Source organism: Oncorhynchus gorbuscha, linkage group LG10 (genome assembly GCF_021184085.1).
Source record: "Oncorhynchus gorbuscha isolate QuinsamMale2020 ecotype Even-year linkage group LG10, OgorEven_v1.0, whole genome shotgun sequence".
In the NCBI taxonomy this organism is placed as follows: Eukaryota; Metazoa; Chordata; class Actinopteri; order Salmoniformes; family Salmonidae; genus Oncorhynchus; species Oncorhynchus gorbuscha.
Window position 1 is genome coordinate 32114217 of NC_060182.1, and position 17357 is coordinate 32131573.

The 17357-nt window shown below is 44.4% G+C and overlaps 2 protein-coding genes and 1 non-coding gene across 3 annotated transcripts in view; 2 read left to right on the plus strand and 1 right to left on the minus strand.

The window, feature by feature from the left end:
• Positions 1-5314, plus strand: part of LOC124045090 (protein Ycf2-like) — an 11345-nt gene extending 6031 nt beyond the window's left edge. Inside the window, exons 4-5 of the mRNA XM_046364323.1 lie at positions 3644-4115; positions 4504-5314. Coding sequence (XP_046220279.1) covers positions 3644-4115; positions 4504-4508 — 477 coding nt within the window. The 3' untranslated portion in view covers positions 4509-5314. The remainder of the gene's footprint in view (positions 1-3643; positions 4116-4503) is intronic.
• Positions 5315-12102: 6788 nt separating this feature from the next.
• On the plus strand, positions 12103-16342 carry LOC124046870 (protein phosphatase 1 regulatory subunit 12B-like). The gene is made up of 4 exons (XM_046367656.1): positions 12103-12345; positions 12530-12668; positions 12997-13121; positions 16337-16342. The coding sequence occupies exons 1-4, from the start codon at positions 12103-12105 to the stop codon at positions 16340-16342; spliced, it is 513 nt and encodes a 170-aa protein (XP_046223612.1).
• trnaa-ugc lies at positions 13537-13612 on the minus strand. The gene has a single exon. It is a non-coding gene; the product is annotated as a tRNA-Ala (tRNA).
• Positions 16343-17357: the final 1015 nt, after the last annotated feature.

Here is a 17357-nt window from a genome sequence, read left to right on the forward strand (position 1 = left end):
CCGTCATCCACACTGATATGTCTGCCAGACATGCAGAGATGCGATTCGCCACCTGGTCATCAGAAGGGGAAAGGAGAAGATTAATTGTGTGTCGTCTGCATAGCAATGATAGGAGAGACCATGTGAGGTTATGACAGAGCCAAGTGACTTGGTGTATAGCGAGAATAGGAGAGGGCCAAGAATAGAGCCCTGGGGGACACCAGTGGTGAGAGCGCGTCGTGAGGAGACAGATTCTCGCCACGCCACCTGGTAGGAGCGACCTGTCAGGTAGGACGCAATCCAAGCGTGGGCCGCGCCGGAGATGCCCAACTCGGAGAGGGTGGAGAGGAGGATCTGATGGTTCACAGTATCGAAGGCAGCCGATAGATCTAGAAGGATGAGAGCAGAGGAGAGAGAGTTAGCTTTAGCAGTGCGGAGCGCCTCCGTGATACAGAGGAGAGCAGTCTCAGTTGAATGACTAGTCTTGAAACCTGACTGATTTGGATCAAGAAGGTCATTCAGAGAGAGATAGCGGGAGAGCTGGCCAAGGACGGCACGTTCAAGAGTTTTGGAGAGAAAAGAAAGAAGGGATACTGGTCTGTAATTGTTGACATCGGAGGGATCGAGTGTAGGTTTTTTCAGAAGGGGTGCAACTCTCGCTCTCTTGAAGACGGAAGGGACGTAGCCAGCGGTCAGGGATGAGTTGATGAGCGAGGTGAGGTAAGGGAGAAGGTCTCCGGAAATGGTCTGGAGAAGAGAGGAGGGGATAGGGTCAAGCGGGCAGGTTGTTGGGCGGCCGGCCGTCACAAGACGCGAGATTTCATCTGGAGAGAGAGGGGAGAAAGAGGTCAGAGCACAGGGTAGGGCAGTGTGAGCAGAACCAGCGGTGTCGTTTGACTTAGCAAACGAGGATCGGATGTCGTCGACCTTCTTTTCAAAATGGTTGACGAAGTCATCTGCAGAGAGGGAGGAGGGGGGAGGGGGAGGAGGATTCAGGAGGGAGGAGAAGGTGGCAAAGAGCTTCCTAGGGTTAGAGGCAGATGCTTGGAATTTAGCGTGGTAGAAAGTGGCTTTAGCAGCAGAGACAGAGGAGGAAAATGTAGAGAGGAGGGAGTGAAAGGATGCCAGGTCCGCAGGGAGGCGAGTTTTCCTCCATTTCCGCTCGGCTGCCCGGAGCCCTGTTCTGTGAGCTCGCAATGAGTCATCGAGCCACGGAGCGGGAGGGAGGACCGAGCCGGCCTGGAGGATAGGGGACATAGAGAGTCAAAGGATGCAGAGAGGGAGGAGAGGAGGGTTGAGGAGGCAGAATCAGGAGATAGGTTGGAGAAGGTTTGAGCGGAGGGAAGAGATGATAGGATGGAAGAGGAGAGAGAGTAGGGGGAGAGAGAGCGAAGGTTGGGACGGCGCGATACCATCCGAGTAGGGGCAGTGTGGGAGGTGTTGGATGAGAGCGAGAGGGAAAAGGATACAAGGTAGTGGTCGGAGACTTGGAGGGGAGTTGCAATGAGGTTAGTGGAAGAACAGCATCTAGTAAAGATGAGGTCGAGCATATTGCCTGCGTTGTGAGTAGGGGGGGAAGGTGAGAGGGTGAGGTCAAAAGAGGAGAGGAGTGGAAAGAAGGAGGCAGAGAGGAAAGAGTCAAAGGTAGACGTGGGGAGGTTAAAGTCGCCCAGAACTGTGAGAGGTGAGCCGTCCTCAGGAAAGGAGCTTATCAAGGCATCAAGCTCATTGATGAACTCTCCGAGGGAACCTGGAGGGCGATAAATGATAAGGATGTTAAGCTTGAAAGGGCTGGTAACTGTGACAGCATGGAATTCAAAGGAGGCGATAGACAGATGGGTAAGGGGAGAAAGAGAGAATGACCACTTGGGAGAGATGAGGATCCCGGTGCCACCACCCCGCTGACCAGAAGCTCTCGGGGTGTGCGAGAACACGTGGGCGGACGAAGAGAGAGCAGTAGGAGTAGCAGTGTTGTCTGTGGTGATCCATGTTTCCGTCAGTGCCAAGAAGTCGAGGGACTGGAGGGAGGCATAGGCTGAGATGAACTCTGCCTTGTTGACCGCAGATTGGCAGTTCCAGAGGCTACTGGAGACCTGGAACTCCACGTGGGTCATGCGCGCTGGGACCACCAGAGTAGGGTGGCCGCGGCCACGCGGTGTGGAGCGTTTGTATGGTCTGTGCAGAGAGGAGAGAACAGGGATAAACAGACACATAGTTGACAGGCTACAGAAGAAGCTACGCTAATGCAAAGGAGATTGGAATGACAAGTGGACTACACGTCTCGAATGTTCAGAAAGTTAAGCTACGTAGCAAGAATCTTATTGACTAAAATGATTAAAATGATACAGTACTGCTGAAGTAGGCTAGCTGGCAGTGGGTGCGTTGTTGACACTACACTAATCAAGTCGTTCCGTTGAGTGTAATAGTTTCTGCAGTGTTGCTATTCGGGGGCTAGCTGGCTAGCTAGCAGTGTTGTTTACGTTACGTTGCGTTAAAAGAACGACAATAGCTGGCTAGCGAACCTAGAAAATCGCTCTAGACTACACAATTATCTTTGATACAAAGACGGCTATGTAGCTAGCTATGTAGCTAGCTATGATCAAACAAATCAAACCGTTGTACTGTAATGAAATGAAGTGAAAATGTGATACTACCTGTGAATGCGACCGGGTTGTTGAGTTCTATTCAGAAGACGTTGGCTAGCGTTGGCTAGCTAGCAGAGTCTCCTACGTTAAGGACGACAAATAGCTGTCTAGCTAACCTCGGTAAATTAAGATAATCACTCTAAGACTACACACTCTAAACCTAAACAACACAATTATCTTGGATACGAAGATACGAAGACAGCAAAGACAGCTATGTAGCTAGCTAACACTACACTAATCAAGTCGTTCAGTTGAGTGTAATAGTTTCTCCAGTGCAGCTAATCAGTGGACGTTAGCTAGCTGGCTAGTGAAGACTACGTTAGGACGGCGAAATACGATAATTACGCAATTATCTTTGATACAAAGACGGCTATGTAGCTAGCTGAGAAGAAATTGCTAAGATTAGACAAATCAAACCGTTGTGCTATAATGAAATATAATGAAAAGTAATGAAAAGGTTATACTACCCGCGGGAGCGAAGTGCCGATGCGACCACTCGCTCCAACCCACTCCTGTTCTGTGATATGTAGTGGACTGGGTCACCCTCAAATATAGCCAAAATAGTTTGTTTTACATTTTTCTAATAGTACTTACTAATTTACTAACTAATAGTACTTACTGAGACTTACTAATAGTATTTTCTTCTTTTAATGAATAGTCGGATGTACAGGTACATCAGGACCGGTCACAGGTTATTACTTAAAAAAATATATAGATCTTTTCTCATCTCAACATTGGTGTTTGTAATGGCAAAAAATGTTGCACTATTTTGTACAGAGGAGCATATCCATTCTCGCAAGTATTTTTACCCAGCATGTGTCCATGGGGAACTTTTATGAGATTGCTACTAAACCATTAGTATGTAGGGGCTAATTGCCTGCTGTGGATTCTCTGAGTTTGGGGTAAATGTTGTATTCCCATTCATATACTGCAATGTAGGCCAAATGCATGATTACAAAGTCACCATAGGCCCTGTAGTTCCCCTAAGTACTAACTCACTATAATTCTGTCTGTTCCAGCTGGAAGGAGGGTTTCAAACAGATGAGCCCTCAGAGGAGGTGGCGGAGGAGACTGCTCTGGCTGCTGCTGAGGAGGTGGAAGAGGAGGAGGTGGCGGAGGAGACTGCTCTGGCTGCTGCTGAGGAGGTGGAAGAGGAGGAGGAGGTGGCGGAAGAGACTGCTCTGGCTGCTGCTGATACTGTTGCTGAGGAGGTGGAAGAGGAGCAGGCTGCTGAGGAGGAGGTGGTGGAGAAGGAGGCAGCTCACTTGGATGGGGAGCCTGCTGAACAGGAGGACTCTGCTCTCACAGAGGAACAGACTGCTCCTGCAGAGGAGGAGATGGTCGAGGAGCAGGAGGACTTGGCAGAGGCAGGACCGGAAGAGTGGTTGGCAGAAGAGAATGTAGACCAGGAGGATTCTGAAGCAGAGGAGGAGCAAGGGGAGGAAGAAGACGAAAAAACAGAAGAAGATGAGGCCTCTCCTGAGGAGGAATGTAAGTCTGTCTTAAAATGCATTTCAAACTCAAATTTCTTCGTTAGCCCGATTTTATGTAAGGAGTGTATCCATCTTTATTTCAAAGATTTTACAATTACTCTGTTACCTCTTTTGGCCTGAAATTGTTTCAAGTGAGGAACATTAATGTGTTAATGCAATGTTACTAGTCTAATTACAGTGTAATTACACAGATATAAGAGCAACTTAATGTGTTACCGACGCCAATATCGTCTCTCATTGGTTGAGCAGTGTTCCTCACTAAAGGTTACTGTGGGCAATAGTGTATGAAATGTTGTTTTTCTGATTTTCTTGGTCAGCTCCAGGGCCTTTAGTAAAAAAACATTACCATTGATCTCTCTGATAACTAATGGTATTATATTTTACAGGGTGAATGTAAACAGCAAGGAAAGTCTTCTACAGCCACAGAGGATAATGGACACGTTCAGTCTGCATCATGATAAATGGGAAGGCATTGCCGATGTTGAGGTGCAATAAACATTCACTTTTTCTCACCAAGGGGAAAAATCAGGTCAATAGGATTCACACAATTCTCTAGAATCAGTATTGTTACATCAATGAACGTGTGTATGAGAGGGCTAACTGGTCAGGCGATGGTTAATAATATTCAGGACTCACCTGCCAATACCAACCTCAAAGCCTTAATCTATTTTAACACAGCTCTTTCTACAGATTATTTTACGTACACCAAAATGTCACTTTTTTTGCAAGCTCAGTTGAAACAAAGTGACAAGGAGGACTAACTAAACAGCCAATAGGAAAACACAAATTCACTCACACGATTTAACAAAGCCATAAAATATGCCCATCTTGTTGATATGAAATTGGCTTTCTTTTTTGTCATTGTCTGAAATGTCTTGTTGGGATTTTAATTAGACTAAGATATACAGAACAAGAGTCCTAATTCCTGTGTAAACAAATAACAGCCTACTAAAGGAATAGCATGGGGTTAGCAAGGGCCATATCTGTGAAATGCTAACATTTATGTACAGTTTTACTGAAGATTGTTAGTCTAGTTGTTTTTATTGACTTTTTTCTTTAAACTGTTTGTCTGTACACAAAGTGCGCTGTCACTGCCCAGGCATTGGGTTCTTCTCTCACAATGTACCGTTCATCTCAGATCTCTGTAATGTATCTTTTATAAAATAAACCCTGGGCTATCCTCTGGAATTTTTTTTACATAAAGTTCAGTCTCCTCATTTATTTTTTCTACGATTGATTGAATAGTAACTCATATGAACTGAAGTGAACATCTTTGTCACGGCCTCGTCATTTTACAGCTGCAGAAAATGCCTACATTTCTGTTCATGGATTAAAATGGTGTATTTGTGTCCCTACAGGGAGTGAAAAAAGTGGTCACAGTGACACACTTATTTGCCCTGTACTGCTTCTGAGTCACCTTCACCAAGGTCAAACTAATGTGTTGCCATTTTTACATTTTCTAATGATGTACTGCTGTGAAGTAGTCCCACTTGGTGCGAAACTGCAGCATAGATATATTGTGGAAGGGTGAGTGTCTATAATCATTTTATTCCACATGTCCGTGCATGCCATGTGAGGAATGACTCATGGTGAAATGCTGAAAAGCACGAAGACGTGTGTGTGTGTGTGTGTGTGTGGGTGTGGTAACACACGCCTTTGCATTTTTGTGTAGAATCTTTCCTCTAGTTAAGAATAATGACTTGAACTCTGGTTTGGTACTGCCACTATGGTTTACTATTATACCTGTTAAGCTGAGTTGAAATACTACTGCATACCTGAAAATCATTCAATTGATCAGAAATATTGGCAAACTTGTTCACACCCAACAATTTATGATGTACACTGAACAAAAATATAAATGCAACAATTCCTAAGATTTTAGTGAGTTACAATTCCTATAAGGAAATCAGTCAATTGAAATTAATGAATTAGGCCCTAATCTATGGATTTCACATGACCATGACTGGGAATGCAGATATGCATCTGTTGGTCACAGCTACCTTTAAAAAAAAGAATAGGAGTGTGGATCAGAAAACCAGTCAGTATCTGGTGTGATCACCATCTGCTTCACGCAGCGCGACACATCGCCTTCGCCTAGAGTTGAACAGGCTGACTGTGGCCTGTAGAATGTTGTCGCACTTCTATTTGATGGCTGTGTGAAGTTCCTGGATATTGGCGGGAGCTTGAACTCGCTGTTGTACAGGTTGATCCAGAGCATCCCAAACATGTTCAATTGGTGACATGTCTGGTGAGTATGCAGGCCATGGAAGAACATGGGACATGTTCACCTGCTCAGTCTGTCATGGAAAGAGCAGGTGTTCCTAATGTTTTGTATACTCAGTGTACAATTCATAAGACAAAATAGAATCACTATCAGATGCAATGTAAAACAAACTAAAATACAACACAAACATGACATTGCTTTGTAACAATGCACAATGGATTAGTATCGTTATGCAATTATTTCTAAATTTGTGAAGACTACAACCATTTTGTGTATCTGCACTGAATCACTGATCTACAAATCATCTTGCACCCTCGTAATGTGATAAAGTTTAGCGAATCGTTGCAGCAGCTTGCTCAGGCCAATCCCCTCGCACGCTTGTGTAGTGTGTAAACTGCAGCTCTTGCATCAGGCTCTTGGAGACACAATTGGCTCAGATTGCCTCGCGGCCCGCCTACTGTATGAGTCTGTGTATTGACTGCGCTGTGCCTCGCCTTGCCTAGCTGATGGAGAGGAAACAGTCTTTTCCTTCTCTCCCCTCCCTGTTATCACTCCTCCCTCTCCCAGGATCCTATCCGGCCTCTCCCACTGCAGTCTCTCTCCACCGGCCTCAGTCTCTGACCTTCAGCTAGCCTGGGACCATGCAAGCCTGTCTGCCCAGGTATGGAACTCACCCCGACCCTTATCCTATCCCCTTATCTGCATGACTTCCCTGTGTTTTTACATGCAGAATGAAAAAGCTAGCTACTTATTTTACTTTGATCCGAGATGGTGGGGTGGCCCCCTCACTGGTGTGGCCCCCTCACTGGTGTTTGGTATTGGACGGTAATTCCCTTCCCTGGTATTTGTATTGTACTGCGTGGGAAGTTGGTGCCCCTGGGTTGTGTGTGTTAGCGCACAACCCAGGAGTGAGAGTGTATAGCTAAAGTGCTGTACATATTTAGTACACTCAATGGAAGGAAATAAATGTTTCTTCACGAACCCCATTTAGGGTCATTACATTTTGTTGGTCAGGTTCAATAATACGGCCATTATAAATGGAATAGTAGATGCTGGTGCATTGGAACTAAAATACCTCCCACCAGCATGTTTAAATTACAACCCCAACCCCAAATGCATCCTATAGAAATATTTGGTCTCAAATTTGACATGCTTAAATCAAGTGTTTTTGAAACGTATGCAAAAGGATGTTATCTCCTATATCACTTTTGCCTAAAGTCTTTTTTGTGATTGTGAATCTGCTACTGTGTAGAAATATGACTGTAATGTTGCTACAGAATCCCAGCTGCTGGTAATGTAACCATCCACAGCCTTTTAATCAGTGTTAAATAATGCAGTAGACTGAGGTCCTGACAGACAGCCTACTTAGGCTTTCTCTCAGGATGGAGGGTGTGGAGGGTGCCTCCCTGGCAGAGCAGAGGCTGATCAAGCAATACTCAGTACAGTAAAAGGCAGGGAGGGAGAGCAGCCTGTAGCCGGTACTAGTGGGAACAACATTACCCTGACTGCTGCTTACTCGACTTTTCCTCTCTCTGTCTTTGGAACTCAATGCCTGCTTACGTGGCTGTCACTCAGGGTTCATTGATTGGTTACTGAGACATGAAACATAATCTAATCATGAAAGGAATACCACACAGTCCTAAGAGAATTGTACTATTGATTATAGCGCCAAGCATTGAGGAGGTGATTCAGTCCTTTGGTTATTATTGTGAACTTATTGTGTACTTTGTGTAGTCCATTGTTCTTTTGTGATTTGCGGTCTGTGGTCTTTCATTAAGTATGTCATGATATGAACAACTAAGTTGTTTACGTTGTTGGAATGAAGAGCCACTTCAACATAATGAGGACGCAATTACATGTAACCTGCTCTGAATATCTGTTTTGGTAGTACCTTTCAGAGTGATCACTTCCCATGAAGATTATGGATGTGTTTGATTGCACTGCTACCCTCTTATTTCTTCTTAAAGGTTGTGATGATCATTTGAGCCTAATGTCAACTCACCCTGATACTTTGTTACTGCCTGCTGGGTTCGAGTACTACGTGACAGTGTGTCCAAAGTTCATTGAAACTATTTATAGGGCATGACAGCTATGTCCTCAAAAGTGCAGCTGTCCTGTCTCCAACCCTGCAGGTCATATCTAACCCCGGTGAGAGATGAGGAGGCAGAGTCTCAGAGGAAGGCCAGGTCTCGCCAGGCCAGGCAAACCCGCAGATCCACACAGGTACAACACAAGGGCCAATTTCCCAGATACAGATTAAGTCTAGTCCTGGAGTGAAAATGCATGGTCAATGGAAATTCTCCATTAGGAATACAAGACAAGGCTTCGTCTGTGTCAGGGAACCCAACCCCAAGATATGCTTTACTATTCATGTGGTTTTATTGTGCTATTTATCTATAGCAGGTATTTCCAAACTGGGGTCCTCAAAATGCCGTTGGGGGTACACCAAATAAAATAAAATAAATTATTCACATTTTCAAACAGTATATTTATATTTTCAACAGGGCTATACATTTTGTCCGGACTTCTGGCAGTCTCTATGGGGGTGCCACAAAGTTCAATCCTCAGGCCGACTCTCTCCTCTGTATACATCAATGATGCCGCTCTTGCTGATGGTGATTCTCTGATCCACTTCTACGCAGACGACACCATTCTGTATACTTCTGGCCCTTCTTTGGACACTGTGTTAACTAACCTCCAGACAAGCTGCAATGCAATACAACCCTCCTTCTGTGGACTCCAACTGCTCTTAAATGCAAGTAAAACTAAATGCATACTCTTCAACCGATCGCTGCTCACACCTGCCCGCCTGTCCAGCATCACTACCCTGGATAGTTCTGACTTAGAATAAGTGGACAAATACCCAGGTGTCTGGTTAGTCTATAAACTATCCTTCCAGACTCACATTAAGCATCTCCAATCCACAATTAAATCTAGAATCGACTCCCTATTTCGCAACAATTGCTGCCTTCACTCATGCTACCAAACATACCCTCGTAAAACTGACCATCCTACCGATCCTCGACTTCGGCCATATCATTTACAAAATAGCTTCCAACACTCTACTCAGCAAATTGGATATAGTCTATCACAGTGCCATCCGTTTTGTCACCAAAGCCCCATATACTACCCTCCACTGCGACCTGTATGCTCTCGTTGGCTGGCCCTCACATCATATCCATCGCCAAACCCACTGGCCTAAGGTCATCTATAAGTCTTTGCTAGGTAAAGCCCCGTCTTATCTCCACTCACTGGTCACTATAGCAGCACTTACCCATAGCACGTGCTCCAGCAGGTATATTTCACTGGTCACCCCCAAAGCCAATTCCTCCTTTGGCCACCTTTCCTTCCAGTTCTCTTCTGCCAATGACCGAAACGAACTGCAAAAATCACTGAAGCTGGAGACTCATATCTCCCTCACTAACATTAAGCACCAGCTGTCAGAGCAGCTCACAGATCACTGCACCTGTACATAGCCCATCTGTAAATAGCCCATCCAACTACCTCATCCCCACACTGTTATTTATTTTATTTATTTTGCTCCTTTGCATCCCAGTATCTCCACTTGCACACTCATCTTCTGCACATCTATCACTCCTGTGTTTAATTGCTATGTTGTAATTATTTCACTACTATGGCCTATTTATTGCCTTAGGGTTAGGGTTCCTCCCTTATCCTACCTCCCTTATCCTACCTCATTTGCACACACTGTATATAGACTTTTTCTATTTTATTACTGACTGTATGTTTGTTTATTCCATGTGTAAAAATTTGAGTGAGGTTTGTTTCTCAGCTGAGTAGCCTTGTTTCACTGCCAAAAATCAGCGAAAGAACAACAAAGTCAAATACAGGTAGCCTAGACAAATAATTAACATCCAATCACATTAACCGTTACTGTCTCGTGGCAAACCTTCACTCTTTCGCAGACTTTTAGAAACGAAACATGACCATTTGAAAAATTAGCCACAAGAGTTTTTTGAGCGTGAATAAAGATGACTTTCGAGTAGTAAGAAATGTATAAAAGCAACAGATACCATATAGTGAGCTAGGACAGGCAAGCCCCATACTGTTGTGGAGGACTTAATTCTTCATGCTACCGCAGATATGGCTGGGGCAATGCTGGGGGAAAAGACCAAAAAACTATACAGACAATGCCATCATCAAACAACACTGTTTCACAACGCATCAGTGACATGGCAGGAGATGTTTTGAAACAAATACTGCTTCGCATATAAGCCAGTGAATTATGTGTTACAGATGGATGAGTCAACAGATGTGGCGGGCTTGGCACAGCTCCTGTTATATGTCCGTTACGTTTATAGGAGGTCAATTAAGGAAGAGATCCTCTTCAGCAAACCACTGGAAACCAGGACAACATGAGAGGATGTTTTTAAAGTGCTGGACAGCTTTGTGACATCAAATGGACTTTGGTGTCTGTACTGATGGGGCAAAAGCCATCGCAGGGAGACATAGTGGAGTGGTAACGTGCGTGCAAGAAGTTGCTCCCGACGCCACTTGGGTACACTGCAGCATCCACCGAGAGGCTCTTGCTGCCAAGGGAATGCCTGACAGCTTGAAAGGCGTTTTGGACACGACAGTGAAAATGGGCCACTGAACATTTTCTGCATTATACATTGATATGGGCAGCGACCATGTAACGCTTTTACAACATACAGAAGTGCGCTGGTTATCAAGGGGCAAAGTTTTGACACATTTTTTTGAATTGACCATTGATCATTTTCACTTGTCTGACCACTTGCATGATGACGAGTTTCTCACACGACTGGCCTATCTGGGATTACAGGGACTCTCCGCAACTATATTCAATGTGAGGGACAAAATTGAGGCTATGATTGAGAAGTTATAGCTCTTTTATGTCTGCATTAACAAGGACAACACATGGGTCTTTCCATCATTGTATGATTTTTTTGTGTGCAAATTAACTCAGGTTTACGGACAATGTCAAATGTGATATAGCGAAGCACCTAAGTGAGCTGGTTGCGCAATTACGCAGGTACTTTCCCTAAACGGACGACTCAAACAACTGGATTTGTTATCCCTTTCATGCCCTGCCTCCAGTCCATTTACCGATATCTGAACAAGAGAGCCTCATCGAAATTGCAACAGGCGGATCTGTGAAAATTTGAATTAATCAGAAGCCACTGCCAGATTTCTGGATTGGGCTCTGCTCAATTTCTTGCCTTGCCATATCTCGCTATTAAGACACTGATGCCCTTTGCAACCACGTACCTATGTGAGAGTGGATTCTCAGCCCTCACTAGCATGAAAACTAAATACAGGCACATACTGTGTGTGGAAAATGATTTAAGACTGAGACTCTCCAATACAACCCAACATTGCAGAGTTATGTGCATCTTTTCAAGCACACCCTACTCATTAACCTGTGATGAGTTAGTCACAATGTTTGATGAACAAATACGGTTTTATATGTAAGATGGCTAAATAAAGAGCAAAATTATTGATTATTATGATATTATTATTTGTGCCCCAGTGCTATAAGAGCTCTTTGTCACTTCCCACGAGCCGGGTTGGGGCAAAACTCACACTCATTCTTATGCTTAATAAATGTATTGTATATTGTGTGTGTGGCAGGCTTACAATGATGGCAAAAAACAACATTTGATATTGCGCTGACCATGGTGCTAGGGCGGGTACGCAGCTGGAGGTTGAATGTTTGAAGGTGTACGGGACCATAAAAAGTTTGGGAACCACTGATCTATAGTATCTCGTTGATCTTAGGATGTACTGTCTGCATCTTCGTCAGGGTGTGACCCTGTCTGAACTGAAGGAGGCTCAGAGGACCTACAGTCTGTCTCCTCTGGACAGAGACAGACAGACAGAGGATGGATGTAGCAGACTGACTGACAGGTCCTGTCTGCCTGGGAGAGGGTCTACGGAGGACAGAGGAGAGGCCAGGTCCAGCCTGGCCCAGTATGTGGAGACAGAGGATCACAGTCCTACATGGAGCAGGGAGCTAGACGAGGTGGGGATAAAACTTGAGTCATTTAGCATTGACCTTTCACCTCAGGATCTTATTATTGTCATTGGTTATTGTTTATAGATAATCTATGAATGACATTTTGTGAGAGGTCATCTTGTACTATAGTAGCTGTGTCGTTTAAGGTTCAGATGAGCCAAGTATTGATGCACTGTTTTTCCATTTTAAGCTTGGAAATCATAGATCAAGGCTGGAGACCATGGAGGCAGAGTATTCCACTGCAGGACCAGGGCTCATATCTCCCTCTGCCAGTGGGCTCTATACCCTGCCTTTCTCCTCCAGCCTGGCCATCCGCACATTCTCCAAAGGTCAGCAACCACACATTGTACACAGTCACACAGAAATGACATGTTTGACAACATTGATATGTTTGTATTTTACTCAAGCACATTTTAAGGAAGTTGATTTGCTACAGAAATTTTACTGTATCGATATATCCTTCTCATGTGATGTACATGATGTACCATAGGAATAAATTGTTGTACCTGACACCCTTCGTCCTATAAAACTGTCTCAGTCCATCGGTTTTAATTTGTTTTATTGTTATTTTTTAAAGAACTCTATAGGAGAAATAACTTGGCATGGTTAGGCGCAGTAACTGTTTAGTGATTGTATCTTATCATGTGAATACTGTAGAAGTTGAATGGAAAGATGAAAACCAGAACCCCGTTGAGGATCCCTCCAAACGTGGCCTCGCCACAAGAGAGAAACATCTTTGCTTCTGTGACCAAGAGGCCGATGAAACCTACCAGACTTTTAAGGTATGTATCAAATTCACTACCAACGTTAAAGCTATGATCTCATAGATTTGACATTTTTCAGAATTGAACAACAAAAATATATAAACTCCATCTGTGACATTTTCTGCTACCACTAGGTGGTGACAAAAGAAAGTATTATTTCAGTACAGTGCCATTCTCCTCCCAGATGATGGGCCATTTGTTGAGCAACATTAGTTGCATTTGCAATGGGGAGTTGTAATTATATTCTATTACACACTTCACTGACTATATTGTCAGAGTAATAGCAGGAGATTTCTATGATTCTTGAAATACACTACATTCACATTCATTCATTCATTCATTCATTCTAGTAATTTCACAGACTCTCTAATTTCAGAGTGACTTAAAGTAGTGACGTTGAATGCCACGTTGAAATGTTCATATTTGTTCATACTGGTCCCCTGTGGGAATCGAACCCACAACCATGGCATTGCAAGTGCCATGCTCTGCCAACTGAGCCACACGGGACCAAATGTATGTGGACACCTGTTCGTCAAACATCTCATTCCAAAATCATGGGCATTAAAAGGGAGTTGATCCCCGGCCTCCACTCTTCTAGGAAGGCTTTCTACTAGATGTTGGAACATTGCTGCGGGGACTTGCTTCCATTCAGCCACAAGAGCATTAGTGATGTTGGGCGATTAGGCATGGCTCGCAGTCGGCGTCCCAATTCATCCCAAAGGCCTTCGATGGGGTTGAGGTCAGGGCCCTTTGCATTCCAGTCAAGTTCTTCCACATCAATCTTGAGAAGCCATTTCTGTATGGACCTCACTTTGTGCACGGGGGCATTGTCATGATGAAACAGGAAAGGGCCTTTCCCAAACTATTGCCAAAAAGTTGGAAGCACAGAATCGTCTAGAATGTCATTGTATGCGGTAGCATTAAGATTTCCCTTCACTGGAACTAAAGGGCCTAGCCCGAACCATGAAAAGCAGCCCCGAACCATTATTCTTCTTCCATCAAACTTTACAGTTGGCGGTATGCATTCAGGCAGGTTTTGTTCTCCTGGCATCCACCAAACCCAGGTTTTTTCATCAGACTGCCAAATGATGAAGCGTGATTCATCACTCCAGATAACGCATTTCCACTGCTCCAGTCCAATGGCAGCGAGCTTTACACCATTCAAGCCGAAGCTTGGCATTGCCTGCGGTGGTCTTAGGCGTGTGTGCGGTTGTTTGGCAATGGAAACCCATTTCATGAAGCTCCCGACGAGCAGTTATTGTGTTGATGTTGCTTCCAGAGGCCGTTTGGAACTCGGTAGTGAGTGTTGCAACCGAAGACAAACCATTTTTATGTGCTTTGGCGGTCCCGTTCTGTGAGCTTGACTGGCCTACCACCTTTGCGGCTGAGCTGTTTTTGCTCCCACCCGGCCAAACTGAGCAATCAGGGGAGAAGGGCTTTGGTCAGTGAGGTGACCAAGAACCCAATGGTCACTCTGACAGAGCTCTAGAGTTCCTCTGTGGAGATGGGAAAACCTTCCAGAAGGACAACCATCTCTGCTGCACTCCACCAATCAGGCTTTTATGGTAGAGTGGCCAGACGGAAGCCATTCCTCAGTAAAAGGCACATGACAGCCTGCTTCTCTTCAAGATTCTCTGGTCGGATGAAACCAAGATTATTTGGCCTGAATGCCAAGCATCATGTCTGGAGGAAACCTGGCATCATCCCTACGGTGAAGTATGGTGGTGGTAACATCATGCTGTGGGGATGTGGGATTGGGAGACTAGTCAGGATTGAAGCAAAGATTAAAGAAACGTACAGAGAAATCCTTGATGAAAACCTGCTCCAGGGCTCTCAGGACCTCAGACTGGAGTGAAGGTTCACCTTCCAACAGGACAACGACCCTAAGCACACAGCCAAGACAACGCAGGAGTGGCTTCAGGACAAGTCTCTGAATGTCCTTCATTGGCCCATCCAGAGCCCGGACTTAAACCTGATCGAACATCTCTGGAGAGACCTGAAAATAGCAGTGCAGCGACGCTCCCCATCCAACCTGACAGAGCTTGAGAGGATCTGCAGAGAAGAATGGGATAAACTTCCCAAATACAGGTGTTCCAAGCTTGTAGCGTCATACCCAAGACGACTCTAGGTTGTAATCGCTGCCAAATATGCTTCAACAAAGTGCTGAGTAAAGGGTCTGAATACTAATGTAAATGTAATATTTGCTTTATCATTATGGGGTATTGTGTCTAGATTAATGAAAACACAACAATATTAATTTTGGAAAAAGGCTGTAACCTAACAAAATGTGGAAAAAGTCAAGGGGGTCTGAATATTTTCCAAAGGCACTGTATGTGTGTGCGTGTGTTTACATGTGCTTGCTTTTCTTTGATACAACGTATTGATTAACATCTGATCAGTAGTGTCGCATACACAGGCCATGAAAGTGTTGTGTATTGCCAGAGGAGCTGTACTGCAATGTTAGTGTAGTTTGAATGTTTGTGATAGTGCTGTTGTGTCACACTGGGAGAGTGTTCAGGGCAGGGAGCAGCACCCACAAACCCCATTTTAATTTGATTTCACCTTTATTTAATCAGGTAGGTCAGTTGAGAACAAGTTCTCATTTACAACTGTGACCCTCTCCTTCCCTTTCCTTCTTCAACCACATCACATGCTCCAGGTATCTTGACATTCCATACCATATTGGGCAAAATGGGGAGCTTCTCTCCTGCGTCTTAGCCTTGAATTCTGCAGCCAGAATCATACTGTTCTCTCTCTCTCTCTCTCTCTCTCTCTCTCTCTCTGTCTGTCTTTCTCTAATGGTGTTTTCCTTCTACTTGTAGGTTAGACATCTGCACAAATCTTCTCTCTGCCCCCATGGCAAAATGTGTAGAATTGCAGGAAATGAACTCTAAAATGTAAAAATGTTCTCTCTGCTGTCAAGATGGGGGCACACTAAAAATGTTTTGCTCACAATAAAATCTCACTTGGGGCCCCATAAAAGGCTTATGTGGGTATGGATGTGGGTACGCAGACACGCAAGCCACTCATGATGAGTTCAGATTTTTGGTGGCCCCCACCTACATCGAAGTTGCCTATCCCTGTGTTAGAGGTTTCATGATGCTTGCATCTAAACCAAAGCAGGTACTTTTAAGATTGCTCTAGAAATCAGTTGGGATCTCTAGAAGCTTCAATATGAGGTCCTAAACCTAGCGTGAAAGTGCATCCTTGTATGGGCTGTGTTTTTGTCCCAGGCGTAAGTAATGCAAGGCATTATGGCTGGGATGTGAGGTAACAACCTGGCCTGGCCTATGTTAAAAGTGTTCAAAAAGTACACTGTGTTTGTTAGGTGTGTTAAAATAAGTACTTATTAAAAGGCAAAAAAGCTTTTGCATTGTGTTAAATTGGGTTTGGGAAATGAAGATAGGCATGGTTTTAAAACGGTAGTGGTAATGTTTAATTCATTACAGAAATCTGTAGGTGGCTTAACGTACTTTCCCGAGGCTCATCTGTGCCAAGAGACCACCTTTTTGGACAAGCTACGGTATGTTTTAAAAACTGGAATGTATACATGAATTTGGATTATTTCCAGGGATACACAACATCCTCAAATATATGTAAATATCTTTGTTAGAAATAATACTATATTTCCCTTGATGGAGTAATGCTGAATGTAAAACATTTCTCAACTTACCCCACTCTCCCCCTACAGTGAAATGGAGATTCCCAGAAACAGATACTAACAGTGGGGAAAGGGGGATGCCAGTGCAGTGGAGGGGAGTCCCAGAGAAGAATGTAGATTAACTTGGGGATGGTGTACTGTAGTGTGAGAGGGGTAGTGATTGCTTTTTGAGCTCACTGTCTCTATTGCAGTCCGGCTGTCCCATGGCGGAATCCCAGACATGGACAGTCCGTAACGTGAGCGTTCCTCAGCTTTTAAACCCTGGCCTAAATCTGACTGTGATAATCGCCCCCCTAACCAGACAGCAAGGTTTTATCTGGAAAGGACGGAAAGGTGACCACAGGCCACATTACCAACAATGAACTCTGCTTGCCTCTGTGTCTATAATGATCTTAGCAGAACCCAGGCCAGAGACAGGTGCAGTAGATCTCAGCTGGAGTCCTCTCCAGTCTTTCACTACTCTGAAATGGGATAATTAACGTGGAGGCTGAGGGAACGAGAGAAAGAAAGAAAAAAAACCCTAGAGAGAAAGACTTTGCTCCTAGGCATAAGTTCTACTTTCTTCAGCTCCTGACGTCGATATTATGTTATCA